The sequence below is a fragment of the Mauremys mutica genome, chromosome 3, assembly GCF_020497125.1.
Source record: "Mauremys mutica isolate MM-2020 ecotype Southern chromosome 3, ASM2049712v1, whole genome shotgun sequence".
Taxonomy (NCBI): domain Eukaryota; kingdom Metazoa; phylum Chordata; order Testudines; family Geoemydidae; genus Mauremys; species Mauremys mutica.
Genome location: NC_059074.1, coordinates 208,278,253 through 208,293,491, shown reverse-complemented (window position 1 = coordinate 208,293,491; position 15,239 = coordinate 208,278,253). Strand labels below are relative to the sequence as shown.

General features: G+C 56.8%; 1 protein-coding gene across 1 annotated transcript; it reads right to left on the bottom strand.

Moving 5' to 3' along the window:
• Window positions 1–10,032: 10,032 nt before the first annotated feature.
• LOC123367528 (transmembrane protein 121-like) lies at window positions 10,033–14,914 on the bottom strand. Its single transcript, XM_045011839.1, has 2 exons — window positions 14,793–14,914; window positions 10,033–11,637 (listed from the first exon to the last, which is right to left on the bottom strand). The coding sequence occupies exon 2, from the start codon at window positions 11,634–11,636 to the stop codon at window positions 10,698–10,700; it is 939 nt and encodes a 312-aa protein (XP_044867774.1). The 5' UTR covers window position 11,637; window positions 14,793–14,914; the 3' UTR covers window positions 10,033–10,697.
• Window positions 14,915–15,239: the final 325 nt, after the last annotated feature.

Genomic DNA, 15,239 nt, shown 5'->3' with positions numbered 1-15,239 from the left:
TCTTCCATAAAGGTCAAACCTTATCTATAATGCTGTGTCCATACAGCAGGGGAGTCCATTAAGGGGAGCTCTGTGCATCAGACAAGCACGCCTTTGCTTTGCAGACAAAATCAGCAGAATTGGAGGGGGCTTTGTAGGGACACGAGGGTAAAAAACAGAATGAAGAATCATGCTGATCGTGCTCAATTGATCCTGTGTTACTTATGGACCCCAGAGCTGGTGCTGTTTCCCGGGGTCATAGTTGACTTCTGTAACACCACCACATTGTCTTAATGTAACTTCAGCCAGTAGGGGGGAAATGGTAAGTCACAAATCCTAATGGAACTCTTATTACAGGGTGGAAAAAATCAACTAGGCTACGGCAAAATTGCAAGTACAGTCTCACCCCACAGCAAGCTTATAAAATCATGAATAGAGTGGAGAAAGTGAAAAAGGAAGTGTTGTTTACACACGAACCAGGGGGTCACCTAATGAAATTAATAGGCAGCAGGTTTAAAACAAACACAAGGAAGTTCTTCACCCAATGCACAGTTAACCTGTGGAATTCGTTTTCAGGGGATGTTGTGAAGACCAAAAGTATTACTGGGCTTAAAAAAAAATGAGATTAAGTTACAGAGGATAGGTCCATCAGTGGCTGTTAGCCAAGATGGTCAGAGATGCAACCTCATGCTCTGTGTCTCCCTAAACCTCTGACTGCCAGAAGCTGGGACTGGATGACAGGAGATGAATCAGTCAATAATTACCCTGTTCTGTTCATTGCCTCTGAAGCATTTGGCATGGGCCACAGCCAGAGACAGGATACGGGGCTAGATGGATCATTGGTTTAACCCTGTATGGCTGTTTTTATGGCCTGAATCCTGCAAGAAACTCCCCCTGCATTCCACAGTTACTTGAGTGCAGGATGGTGGAGATTCTGTGGCAGCTTCAGCTACCTTCAGAACCCCTCTAGCTTTCTGTGAATCACTAGTGTTGCTGAAACTACGTACATCATATACCGGCAAGTTAAAAATTAGCTGCCACCTCTTACAGTTGTGCTGTAAGTCACGTACCCTACATCCCAGAGCCTTGGATAGAACCTGGGTCCCAGGCCATTTCCTTAAGTGTGGCACCATCCCTTCTCTATAGGCAGTGCCCGTCTGCATTTGCTACATAGAAATTCCATCGTAGGCCACTGGTTGCTTGGCCAGCCAGCTGGGTCTCCCCACGGGGTAGACGTGGTGCTGGAGCAGCCCTGTTGCACCGACAGTGCTGCCAAGCGCAGAGATGTGGCCCACTCTTTCAGCACGGCGAAGGGTTGGTGTTGGTACATGGGGGGAGCTGGGTTCTATTGCTGGCTTTGCCAGAGGTGACGTTGGCTCAGGCCCGTGACGTAAGAAGTGCCAGTACAATCTGACTTTTTGTGTGGGGGGGTCCAGTTTGGAGAGGCTGCAGAATTCTATTTTAAACAAATTTCGCTTTAACTTCCAAAACACTGGTAAAACCAATGTTTTGTCTCATGGAACCATGAGAGCCTACCTCCCTGCATCAGCAGTGGGGATTGTGTGCCTGCACGCACACGTGCCCTCTATCCTTGGAGTGAACACACCTATACCAATTGGGTGCACAGTGTTTTTCTAGACAGCAGGAGAATGGTTGGAATCGTGACTCCTGTGGTCTATTCCTGACATGGGGGGGTAGTGTGGTCTAGTGTTTACAGACAGGCTGCCCAAGCACTCTGCACATTCCGTCTGAAAAGTAGTGTGGGTACATGGATGAGTCTTGGATTTTAATCCTAGCTGTGGTGATCTTGTGCAACCTCTCAGATAAGAGGAAGAATAGTTGTCTCCCTCCAGGGTATGAGGCCCTGGTCAATAATGAGGACTGACAGGTACATAGAAGCACCAGGAGCCAGTGGAAGAGGCACTATCTGATACTCCCTCTGTGCTGGCACTGCTATTTCCTTCCCCAGGTGTGTATAACCCCCTGCTCTCCTGGCACGGCAGAACCCCCACATGCTCAGACACTTAACCCTGCTGCCCTGGGGCTGCCCGACTCCCCCTTCCAGCGGTCTTTTCTCACAACCCTTTCTGAATTTTACTGACCAAACCAACTTCCTGTCCTTGGGAGCCCCACAAGCTCTGCCCTGCCCCCTCCAGCTAATGTGTCCTGGGGACCCCCAACCCCCCTTCCCCCATCAGGAAGGTCTCCCCACGCCTATTGCTTCTGACATTTTGCCCATGTGGTTTGGGGCCAGGGGAGGGTTTGGAGGCAGGATAGGAGGGGACGTGAACAAGTGGCTTCTGAGATTTAACACTGTTCTAATGCTCTGCTGGGAGGCCACAGCTGTGGGGAGTTGGCCTAGAAACCTCATGGGGTTCCCGATGAGATGTGCTGCACAGGAACCTCCCTGGGCCGCTCTGCTTGTTTTAGGAGGCACTAGCTCTGCACTGCAGACTATTTGGCTGTGTGGGCAGATCACAGGGGATTGGCTGATGTTCAGGGAGTGCTGGCCAAGTCATAAACCCCATTTGGTGGACTGCTCAGCTTCAGGGGCTACAAGGCTCACGCCAGCGGGTTTGGGTTGCATCGAGGGTTGTCTTGTTTTCCAGTGACTGGCACAGCTGTAACTATAGCAAATAACAGTACAGGCTACCCGAGCGTTAAAAATTAGCAATTGGAGGCAGTTCAAACAGAGGCATGTTTAATTGCTTCCTAACAAAAGTCCTAGCCAAAAAACAACCTGCAGTTGTGCTTTTCCAAATGACACAACAAAGGTTTTGTGTTTGAGTCTCGCACTCTCCAGAGCAAACCTGCTCAGCTTACAGGAAAAAGAGAGGGTTTTTTCTAACCACCAGCGGCATAAACACCACCTGAAATGTGACAGCACAGCTGGGTTCTCTTTGACCCACCCTGCCCTAGAGCAGAGAGGTTCTGCAATCTGGGGCTGGTGTGCCAGCTAGAAAATAGAATCAACACCTCTCTCACAGAGCTAATGGTACCTTAGGTACAAGTAATCATGACTAGCTCACATTTATAATGTGCAAATAGAATAAAGGCCAAACTGGGAATATAGATACATGGTGCTTTAAAAGGGCCAGGTTCACCCATGCAGTCATGAGCCAGATCAGCTGGCAGGAACGTCTAACACACGTCACACCCGTCCTTCAGTCCCTACGGTAGCCTGAGCTGGCGGCAAACCCAGCATCGTGCAAGACTGGGAAGAAAGAAACTACCTCCCTGGGCTGTGCTTTAGGGAAGGGCCACAGCGGGCCCCTGGTGTGTGAAATCCAAGCCCTCACAGCATGCCTATGCCCACCATGAAGAAGCGAGTCAGAGAGGTTCGGGAGCTCACAGAACTCCTGCGTAAAGAGCCTGGCCTGTGCAGTCCCAGCCCCACAGGAGAATTCATTTTACAGAGCAACGCTTCGGCCATGGGACTGGGCACTGTCTTGTCCCAGCAAGCAAACGGAGAGGAACACCCAATACTCTCCTCGAGCTGCATGGGAACAGGCATAGTCCATCATAAAAAAGGCAGGTCTCGCTGTGAAATGGGCCACGGGCTCTCTCTGATATTACCTCCTGGGGAAGCCATTCATGCTTCTTACCTTCTGCACCCCCCTGAGGGGGTTGTGTCCTTCATGGCGTTCAATCTCCTGGCTTGTTTGCTGGTACCTATCTCTCCAGCCGAACACTTTCAAAATTCAGCGTAGAGCCAGAAAAGCTCACCAAAATGCTGACCTTTGCTGCGGGGAGCAAGCCGATGGTCCTGGCACCCTGGCTTCCATGGTGGGAGGAGTGCATGATGGGGTGTACAAGCCCCACACTGGGCAGCAAGGGGTGAAGTAGCTGCTCTGGGCTGTCCTGCCCCGCCGCACCTGCAGGAGATGCACCGCCTGGAGAAGGAGTTAAAGGGGAGCAGAACAGCTCGGCTGTGGCCAGGCCAGTGAAGAGAGGTTCTGCAACTCAGCACCCGAGAAAAGGGCTGAGAGAAGGCAGGATCTCCCCCATCCACAGCTGCCCAAAGGTCCCTCCTCGGGAGAAGGGAGGACCAATGTCTGATGGACCCTGTGCAGGAGGCATTTCCCCCTTTCTCCTCCTACCCCAGTCAGTGCTGATTACCCGGCTGTGGTTAGGGACTGGCCCTGACGGGGAACTGACCTGGCCCAAGGCCCAAGAGGAGGCAGCCGCTTGGCCACGAAGAGGTGCCATGTGGTGAGCTAATGCCCCTCCGCTCTCTGCTGTTAGACTGGGATCTTTGGGCAATAGCAGGGTGGTAGGAAGTGGCAGTCTCCACAACCAAACTGCCCCTCACCCCACCCCACCCCCACGTATTGAAGGGACTAAGCCCCTGACCACTAAGCAATGATCCCTATGGGCAAAGACCATCACAGGGCTACAGCCATAAAGGTAACTGTCCCAATACAGATCCCGGGGGCATGATTGAGGGACGAGCCCTGGGCTGTCCCCGGGAGGCTAGTGCGTGAGCCTCACACGGCTCCCTTAATGCACCACAGGCCTGACCACTCCTGCAGCCCTGATCCAGCCTCATGCAGCCACTACTTAGTGACCTGCTCCCCAGCAGAGTTTGCCAGCGCAGCCAGTCATGCAGTTCTGGGGTGGGGAAGCAGGACAGGGTCAAGTGAGGGGCTGTCCTCTTTATTCCAGCTGAGGGAGAGCCCCTTCTTTCCTGCCCCAGTACCAGCTCCTTTCCCTGCTAACTGAGGCCTTGTTGCCTGGTGGCCTGACTAATTCAATCTGCCCCTGTCTGGTTCCTTCCAGCCCTCGGGGGACTCCCTTCTCCAGCTGAAAGGTCCTACCCTGGCAGCTGGTGCGCCAGACACCTGTGGTGCTCTGCCCTCTTGGCTGCTCTGCCTCCAGCAGAGCGGGCTGGGCCAGCCCCCCCAGGCCAATGGGTGGGGCAGTGCTGGCTGCAGAGGGGAGTTGGGTTTTGCTTTGCTCACAAGCCGTTGGCATCCCTAAGCGTTCCAGACGCCTGAGTTGGGCCCCAGCCAGCTGGAGCTGCCTTCAGTGTCAGGCGAGGCAAAAGCACAGTAAATTGGGGGCTTTGATTTGCCTTCTGGTTTGGAGCATGCTGGGGAGGCGGAGCGGGAGGGGGGTTTCAAGCTTTCCTTCCCCGCTAGGCGGGCTAGAAACGGACTCCTCCTGTTAATGAAAGCTGCGGTTCTGAGGGTACCCCAGCACCCACAGTTGGCATGCATCACTGCCGCCCGGGGGGGGGGGGTGTCCATCGGCCAGGGCCAGACCCATCACCAGCAGCACTAGGCTGGAGCGGAGACAGCGCTGTGCCCAGGGGCAGGGGAATGGCGGCAGGGCTGGCTGAGCAGGGGAACAGCTGGGCTGAAAGCTGCACCTGAGGAGTCCCTGCGCAGAGTAGGGTGACCAGATCTCCCGATTTTATAGGGACAGTCCCAATATTTGGGGCTTTTTCTTATGTAGGTGCCTATTACCCCCCATCCCCGTCCCAATTTTTCACACTGGTCACCTTAGCTGGTCACCCTAGCGCAGAGCAGCCGGGCGAGTCCCTTGGAAGGGCTACTAGTGCGTTGCGTGTGCAGATTCAGAAGGGCCTGTTCTGCCCCAGCTGCAGAGCACCCTGGGTGAGGGCTGTGTGCACCCATTTCACTAGTGAATTACCAGTGGGCAGCCCCCTTGCATGCACCCTGCCACATGCCTCCTCTCTGCAGTGCGGCCAGAGGTGGGCTGCTCCCCCTGTGCCAGGGATAGGGTTAACAGCGCCGGGGCTGGGCTCCGCAGCACTCTGTCAGGGTGCAGCCACTAACCACGTAGGGAGGCGGGGGCTGTGCTTTGTATTCCGCTCATGAGCGAGTGGCTAATTGGTGAGATGAATGAGTCTCGTGTGGCTCTGCCTTGGGCACCTGCTGCTGCCTCTCTCCGTTTGTGCTCCAGCCCTGCCAGCCTGGAGAGATGAGGGCTGTCCCAAGCTGCTGGCTGGCCTCCCCTGCCCGTCAGCAGGGGCACCCCAGGGGTGCAATGCCTCCTGCTCAAGCTGTCTCTGATCCTCCTGCGGTAGAGACCCAGAGATCTCAGGCTAGATGACTGCATAAGGGAGAGAACTGGGTCTCCTGTTAACCAGACCACATCTCCATGGAAACAAATAACCAGGGAACAAGCAGGGGGGTGAGAGCTCAGGAGTCCCAGGGGTCAGCAGAAGATGGGTATGGTGGGAGCGGGGAAGGCTCTGGGACTGAGCCATGGGCTGCAGAGAATGGTACGTCAGTGAGTGACAATTCCTGTTACTGAGCATCTCCCCAAGGCCTGGCCCAGCTCGAAGCTGGAGCTGGAGCCCGGCAGGATCTTCCCAGGATGTGGCAGGGAGCCTGTGGAAGAGCTGTGGAGGCTGCGTTTCCAGCTCATGTGACCTGTGTCTCCAAGACTGGGGACCTGCCCAGAGCCCTGGCCAGAGGTTGGGCGGCTTTAGCAAAGCTGCTGATGAGATGACATGATGTGTAAGTGCTGCACCCTGCACAAAGGGTTAAATGCTGACACCTGGCCCAAGAGGACTTTGATAAATTGGGAATATTTTTATGAATCCTCTCTGTGCCCCAGTTTCCCTTATATGCTGCACTGTTACCCAGTGGTGGGAAGGGGCTGTTTGCTCCCAGTGCAGGCTAGGAGACGGGGATACGTGGCGCCTAGCTCTCTGAGGCTTGGTCCCCAGATCAATGGAGCATTTGAAAAGACAACAGAAAATCCCGTTGCCCAGACAATGACCCAGAAGGATTTGCATCTCCCCACCGCTCAGCAGGGAGGCTGAGCAATACTCCCCAGCTGGAGAGCAAGGAGTGGGAAGGTGGGGGACAAGAGATGGCTGCCAGAAGGAGTCAGGGCTTTCACCTGGAGTCTGACAGAGGAGGTCAGACAGAGCGACAGACATAGCTTGAGCCAGGGGCTCCCTGCAGCTCGGCTGGGCTCTGGGCTAACCAGAATGGCCTACGCTTTCGTCTCCGCTTCTCTGGACTACCCCAAGGACTTCCTGTGCTCTGCTCCAGTTAACAAATAAACCCGACAGTATTGACAACGCTGCATGAGTCTCACTGCAAATGCTTGGTGAGATGCATGAATCCCTGCAGAGAGGACACGTCTCCCTCAGGGTCTGGCTCAGCTGGACGGAGCTCACGCTGTGACGCAGAGTGCCCTAGGCCCAGAGGTCCTGTCTAAGGAGGAGGTGAAGCCGTGTGGCTTACCTGGAGGAAGAGCAAGACCCCAGGGGGCAGGGCCAATGAGGCGGGGGGGAAGCCGGTACAAATTACTGGGGCCTGGCTTCATCGGCCCTGCTTAGCCGGTCCGCCCTTGCTGGGGGGCCCGAAAAACATTTTCACTGGGGCCCGAACCCGCTCTCGGCGGCCCTGCTAGGGGGTCTGGCACGCCGCAGGGGTTCCTCCTAGAGACTGTTCCAAAGCTGGGGCCGCAGCACCGATGCATCGGATCCATGACAGCAGTGCAGCTGGGGACGGTTGTTAATGGGAGCATGGGGGATTTAGCAGGGAACTAGCAGAGGAGCTGCTTCCAGTGGGCACTGGCTCTAGTCATGTCCTCCTGAAGCCCCTTGGCTTGCAGAGCATCTGGCCCCCGAGGAGGGTTAATGGCCCAGCCAGGTGGAACTGGGCCATGCCATCTGGGGCTGGTGCGCTAAGCAGTTTCCCCGGTGGAATGGACAGGACCCAGCCAGCAGAGAAGAATGGAGAGTGCTGAGCAGGTAGCAGAGACCAAGGAGAGAGCTGGACTTCGTGGGATCTTAGCTGGACTTCCTGCACGTCATATGGCCGAGGCCCCGGGCTGTGCGGGCACGCTGTGCCGACACTGAAAATACGCTGGGTGTGTCATACGGAAACTGAACCACCACAACCTGCTACCACCCTGCAACCTCTGAGAGCAGCCCCCTCCCACAGCCAGTACCCCACACGCCATCCCCTCCCAGAGCCAGCTCCCCTGCCACACAGCCAGTTCCCCACACGCCAGCCCCTCCCTTCGAGCTTTGATCCGTGAGTTGCTGAAGACCCCAAGGCTCTAGCCCGTGGAGCTTTGATGAGCTGTGCTGTTTGAAGTCTCGGGAGTGGTTAATTGCTCCCTGGTGGTGAGAGGCAGAGCTGAGCTCAGCTAAGCAGTGAAGACTGGGTATAAAAAGTCACTTGCGAGGTGAACTAAAGAGCCACAAGCAGAGGCAGCTAACGGGAGATTCTGAGGGAGTTTGGCGTGGGATAGGCTTTCCTTCCAGGTTCAGCTCTATGCAGGGTGACCAGACAGCAAATGTGAAAAATCAGGACAGGGGGTGGGGGATAATGGGAGCCTATATAAGAAAAAGACCCAAAAATTGGGACTGTCCCTATAAAATCAGGACATCTGGTCACTCTAGCTCTGTGTGTGATATCAAGATAGCCAGCAATGGAACAATGGTGGTGACCTGCAGCGGAAGTGCCACGCTCTCATTCCTGCCTGAAGCCAGGAGGGATTTCCTGGGCATGAAGTGCAAGTGGGAGACCGTGCCGGAGCAGAAGATTCTTGGACTGGAGGGGCAAGCGGAGACACTACTAAGAATCAGAGAAGCCGAGGAGCTTCTAGACAACCAGATTTGGGAAACACCAGTGCCCCAAGTTCAATGAAGAATGGGGCTGACCACCAAGGAATGGGTGAGAGTGGGAGTCAGACAGGAGAGCTGGCAGTTCATAACTGCCAGAGGAAGAGGTCACAACGTCTTTCTGTACAGATGGAGAAAGATGAGGATGGGCAAACGGGGGCCAGCAGACAGAAGAGAAGCAGGAGGAATGACACACAGCTAGGAGTTTCAAACAATATCGGTTCTTCAAAATGGAAACTATGGAAGATGCCTCTCAAGATCCAGCAGGTCCCAGGGAACAAAGAGATGTACAGGTCACGCGTGCAGATGGCAGCTCAGCCCAACGTATAAGAAAAGCAAGTTTACCTGCAAAGAATTCTCCAACCATCCAAGGAAGACAGACGATTCTTGCTGGAGATTCAATACTCAGAAGAATGGAAAGAATGTGCTTTATCTATTAGGACTTTGATCCATAAGCATTCAAGGTCATTTTCTTCTGAGTGATCAGTGATTCGGAGCAGGTAATGCCATTTCTGACAGAGTGCCACACCCGCTCCCCTTTTGCCCATTTGATCCTTCCTAACTAGGTTATAAACATTGATTTTAACATTCCAGTGGTGCCAAGCATCCCGACAGGTTTCATTAATCCCAACTAGATTGAATTTATGCTCATAAATGAGCAATCCAATTCCTCATTTGTTACCCAGGCTCCTAGCATCAGTGTATAGGCAATTAAATAATTCCTTCTCTTCCTGTCCTTTGGTGTCTTGATTAATTTTCTTCTCAATGTATCAGTTTTGCGCCAACTCAGTGCTCATATCTTCCACCTTTCGACCCTCCCCTTTTGCTATTAGTTTAACGCCGTCCTGACGACTCTATCCAAGCTGTCCCCGAGGAGATTGGTCCCCCTTCCATGGAGGTGGAGGCCATCCAAACTATGCAACCCCTTTTCCCCATAGAAGGTGGACCAATGTTCCACAAAACCCAAACCCTCCATCCTACACCACTTACCTAAACAGCAATTCACTTCTAGAATATTCTGTCTTCTGTCTTCCTTTGTCTATGGGACTGGAAGGGTCTCAGAAGGTTGCTTGGACATTCTAAGCTGCAACAAATGGGTTATAAGAAATTGAGGTCTTACACAACCAATCATGTTGCAGGGCTGTATCTTGGGCACCCTTTGAAGCAGTGACCCCAAAGGTGCCCCACACTCTCCCCTGGGCCCTGAACTAGCAGACCACTTTCCAATCTGACTGGGGACGCAGGCTTCAGAGAGGATGGAAAATTCAAACAGAAGTCGTGTTGCTACCTTAACAATGAGCCAGCTCTTGTTGTCCCATAATCCTACCCCCCCCCCCCGCCGCCTTCTGTCAGCCCTCACAGAGAGCAGGACCCACGCTCATCCCGACTGGCCTCCACACAAGCAGCAGCTGCACACAGACGCCAGGAGGCTGCAGGGCTTGGACTCTCGTTTATTGGAAAAAGGAAGATGCTCACCCACAAGCCAGTGAGTCCCATTGGGCATCTGGGGGCTGGGCAGCTCCAGCACCACTCCCCTGGGGGATCCTGCACTCCCGAAGAGGGAACAGGCAGTGGAGTATGTGTGTGTGGTGGGGACGTGTGGGCGTGCAGAAAGAGGGGCCCAGGAGACACAATCGAGGGCAGAACGGGTGCCCCCCAGCACTGTTGGACTCCTCGGCTGACTCTGACCTCACAGTGACTGTGCAGGGAGTCCATGGAGATTGTGTCCCCCCGGGACATTCCCAGCAGGCCCACCGCAGAGCCATCACACTGCGACACCCTCGCAATTGAAGGAATACAGGGGAGCAAGCAGGGATAGACCCTGTCGCCTGGCACTGCCTGTTCCCCTTCGATAGCCTCTCTACAGGGTCCGCCAGCTGGCCTCGGGGGCTGGCTACCATTGGCTGTTCCCCAGCCCCGTGCTCAGCTAGGACGTGGCCGGTCAGTTTGTCTGTGCAAAGCAAGGAGGGGTCGCTCACAGACTTCCTGGAGAAACCAGCATTGGGCGGGGGCTCGGCAGGCGCCGGTACTCTGCCATTGTTAGGGTCCAACCCCAAACAGAGGTATCACTCCATGCCCAGTCTGCGGTGCCCGCCTCAGGTCACGTGTTCTCCGGGCCCAGCGCCTCGGGGCCGGGCGTCTGGTTCTGGGATTTCAACAGCTGCAGGGCAGGCTGGGGCGCGGCGCTGTGGTGGGGCTCGGCGTTGAACCCCGCCGGCTCGCGGCGCAGCTGCTTCCGGTACTGCACAAACATACAGAGCTTCAGCACGATGGCCAACACGTTCTTGCCCATGAAGATGCCTGAGACCCGGGCATCCCGGAAGAAGACCATGTTGCTCCCCCTGATGAAGAGGGTGGCAATGTTGACGGTGAGCAGGCTCAGCATAGGGTAGAGCATCATCCGGTGCGGCACGATGCTGAACCCTTGCATGCTGATCTCGCACAGGGACACGCAAGGGAGAGTCAAGAGCAAAATGTAGCAGTAGAAGAACATCAGGCCCTCGGCCCAGAGGGGCAGCCCTTTCTTCTGGGGCTCCCACAGGTTGGCCTGGATGTCCAGCACGTCCAGCATGTCAATGATGACCCAGAAGAGCCGGTTGCGGAGGTCCTCCTTCTTCTTGAATGTCCGGACGTAGTCCATGTGCTCGGTGGCCACCAGCAGCACGTAGAGGGCTGGGATGCAGATGGACAGCAGCAGGGTCAGGGCTTTGCGTGCCAGAAGGTCCAGGCTCTTCCGGTCAGCCTTGTAGTTCTGGTAGACAAAGTAGACCTTGATCTCCAATACGAAGACATAAAGGAACCACAGGATCATAGCGTAGCCGCGCTTGGCTGTCCTCACCTCGGCCCCGACCCAGACCGCCATGTACCGGAGCACCAGCAGGAAGCAGACGTCGCCCACCGAGACCATGATGCAGATGCCCAGTTTCCTGGAGCCCTGGTTCTGCTCCACCAGGTAGGCATCCATCAGCACCAAGCTGCTCATGATGAGGACAGTGGAGAGGCAGGCATGGGGCTTGTTGATGGGCGGTGGGGGAACCATCCTGGAAGGAGGAACACACGGGTCAGTCAGGCAGCTCCTTTGCTGTAGGGCTCTCTCTGCTCTGGATGGTGGTCAAATCTCCCCCGCCTTGGTGAGCAGCACATTCCTTCCTGCCACTTCTCTCCCAGTCAGCTGTGGGCAGCAGGGGGAGGGGTGCTGCTTTGCATTGGTAAGGTCATTCCCCCCAACAGCATCCCTGTGCCAGATCCCCCTCTGCGCCCCATCATACCCCTGCCAACCCACCCTCCGCCCCACACAGCATCCCTGTGCCCCCCCATACCATACCAACCCACAGTGCAATTAAAACTGTGATTAATCATGACTATTTTTTAAAATCTAGTTAATTTGTTTTGCGTTAATCGCTTGCATTAACTGCAGTTAATTGACAGCCCTAATTGCCAGTGACAGAGAATCCACCGTGATCCTTGGTAAATTGCCCTCATGGTTAATTTGTCTGAATTTGTCTAGTTTCAATTTCCAGCCATTGCATGTTGTTAGACTTTTGTCTGCTACAATGAAGAGCCCGTCAACAAATTTATGTTCAAATCAAGACTGTGGTCACGAAATAGCAAACTGGTTTTCAGTGTCTCTGTATGTGAACTTTGGAGATGGTGCAAAACTCTGCATGAAACAAACTCCGTGACACCCTTAGCACCGATGCAGCTGTTACTGCTCCAGGTTTCTGTGTCCTCACTGACCCTCGTAGGGGCATCTTATTTTGTTCTGAGGCCTTGAATGTGTCCGCACAATTCACTAGTCTTTAACACACGTGAATGTGAAGGGGTGATATTGGATAAATGTCTTGTGGTGTCACTTTGCCTTGTGACACCCAAGGGCCTCAGTTTGATACAATCCTCCCGTGCCCAGACCGCTCATGCTGTGCACAGAGAAACCTAGAGCAAGGACTCGAATAGCCAGGGCACCAGATCCTGGGTGTTGTGATCTGGGCCCTGCGTTTTAGCTTAGTGCTCTCGATTCCTCAACTGCTGGGGCATGGAAGCGTTGCCTGATATGTCCCCCTCCTCCTCCGTCGTCCGTGCAGAGCACTGTCCTCCTCAGGTACCAGGGAGGATGCCACCCCTCCCCCGGGTCCGTCTCTCTTTCTGGCCTGGGCCCAGCACTGGTGCAGCTGCTGCGGCTTGCTGCATGGGGAAAAGAGGAGGAGCAGAGCCAGGATCCTGACTGCTGCTGCTCCGCAGCTGCTCTGGAGAGAAGCCAGCACCAGGGCTGAGACTGGAGGAGGAGGGGAGTGTGTTTGTCTCAGTGGAGGCACCAAAGCCCCCTGCGAACTGACATGGCTGGCGACTACGCCTGGAGCAGTCTGAGGCTATGGATGCTATGGGCACAGCATGCTGAGCCACACTCCGCCCTGGCAGAGGTCTCTGCTGGGCTCTGCTGAGCACCTCTGCCCAGAGAAAAATAGCCTGAGATCATGCAGTTAAAGGCAATGGCATAATGCATGTGCCCAAGGGGGCACAGTCCAGATTGCAGAGGTAAACAAACGTCCTCCAGTGCATGGGCTGGGGGGAAGGATCCAGCAGGGGCCTTGGCTTGGTCCATGCTCATTTAGTGTTTTCACCTGTGACCTGGAAGTGAGCGGTGAGCAGCAGGTGACACTAAATGGGGAGCTGTGATCAACAGTGAAAACGAGCCCGAGGGACCCAGCAAGATTAACACCGTGGGGAGAAATGACCAAGCTGAGATGCAGCTGGGATGGACGCAGCTACCCCAGCTGGGGAGAACAAGCTAAGCCACCCCCCATCAATGGGAGAAACCAGCCTAGGAGCCAGTGCAGCTGAGAGCCGAAGCCCTTGCCTACACTAGCCTTTCCCTTCATTCCCACCACTGGGGCAGCCCCCATTTCCTCCCGCATGGGAGCCGCGGTGCCATGCAGGCTGCTCCCAGCCGGGTTAGCCGAGACGTGGTTAAACACCAGCGGCTGCCACTGGAGGAGCTGAACCCGGCAGCCCAGCAATGGTGGAGACGTGTCAGGCAAAGGCAGAGCCCTGGGGGTGACAGTGGACGTCAGCGCAGACACCAGCCGGAAATGCAGTGGGGCAGATAACGGGCAATGCGACCGAGGGCTGCAGGCCCAGAGGCAGCACCTTGCTGAGCAGGGGGCAGCCCAGCCAGGCCCAGCCCCCTCCATTGTGGGCACCGCATTACCAGAGACATGCTGACAACCGGAGGGAATTGAGAGAAGAGGCACAGCGTGATCGGGGACTAAAGGGTTAAAGAGTTCAGTCGGTCCAGCGCAGCTAAGCAAGGGCAGACACGCTGTGGCTGTGAGAGGAGGCGAAAGAGAGTCCCTGCGGCAGAGAGCCTTTCTCTGGACTTGGGGAACTGACTTCCCAGGGGAGGAGCCCCCCAGTGCCTGGGCCATTGCAAACCTGCCCAGCCACAGCCCTGGAGAACGGCCCACAGGGCCTGTCCTACACTGTCCAGCTCTAATCTCTGTCACTTGGTCCTATGCCTCTGCTCTGGCCATGGCCACACTCCCGTCCCCACCGAACCCCGGCTGCCCAGACGCACCAGTGCTCCGGCCCCCAAGGTGTCGACCAGCTCTTGCGGCCGGAGCTCCTGGAGCTCCCGCCTCTTTGGCCAGGTGTCCCACCGGCTCCTGGGCCCGCACTGCTGGTGCAGACTGGCCAAGGCACAAGCTCCGATTCCCTTGCAGACATTTGGCATCTCCCCAGCTGCCACTACCACCCTCAGCGCCGGGACTGCCCAGGCCCGGAGAGACGTGGCTGTGCCAGTGCCAGTGCCAAGCAGCCCACATGGGACCAGCCTTCATCCAACCCCCTATCTCCCCCCATGGACGCGCACACCCAGCGGGGCAGGGCCAGTGCCCTCTGCTTCTCGGCCTGCCCTCCCGTGTCCCCAGCCCAGCCGGCCCCACCAGGGCAGCGGGCACCCTGGGGCACCAGCCGAGATGCTGCCTATCCGCCAGGGCCCCCGTCTGTGCCCGTGCAGGGGGCAGGCTAGGGGGGTCTCTGCCCTGCCAGGCCACGGCAGCAGGTTCCGGTCACTCGCTCTCCTGCATGGTTTGGGGGCGGGGGGCGATGCCCGGGCGGGGGGCGATGCCCGGCCGGGCCCGGCATGTGCCGGCCGCAGCTCCCCGGGAAGCGGGGAGCCGAGCGCGGAGCGGGGCTTTACCTAGCGCCAGTCTCCGCCGCGATGCTGCTTCCCCTGAGCGGCCAGCGCCCGCTCCCGCCCGGGCTGGGTGGCCGGAGCCGGGCGCGGGAGGTCTCGGCTGCTGCGGGCCCCTCCGAGCCGGCGGAGGCCGGGCGCGGGCAGGCAGCGGCCGGCGGCTCCTGGTCTCTCCCTGCGGCGGGGCCCCGGGGCGCGCAGCGAGCCGGGGCGGGGAGAGCGGCCGCGGCGCAGCGCAGCCAGGTCCATGCCCGGCCCCGGGGCCCCGGTGCTGCGGCTGCAGCGCGGCCCGGCTCGGCTGCGCCCTCCCCGGCTGCCTGCGCGCGGGCCCCGCGGAGCTCAGCGCCCCGGCTCGGCACCGTCCCCGGCGCTCCTCGCTCGGCCAGCGCCTGCTGCAGCCCGCCCGGCCCGGCCCGGCCCCTGTCCGCCGGCCGGCTCGAGTCGCGGGGCCGC

Bases quoted from the DNA above. Each gene is read 5' to 3' on its own strand.
- LOC123367528 (XM_045011839.1), bottom strand. From the start codon at position 11,636: ATGGTTCCCCCACCGCCCATCAACAAGCCCCATGCCTGCCTCTCCACT.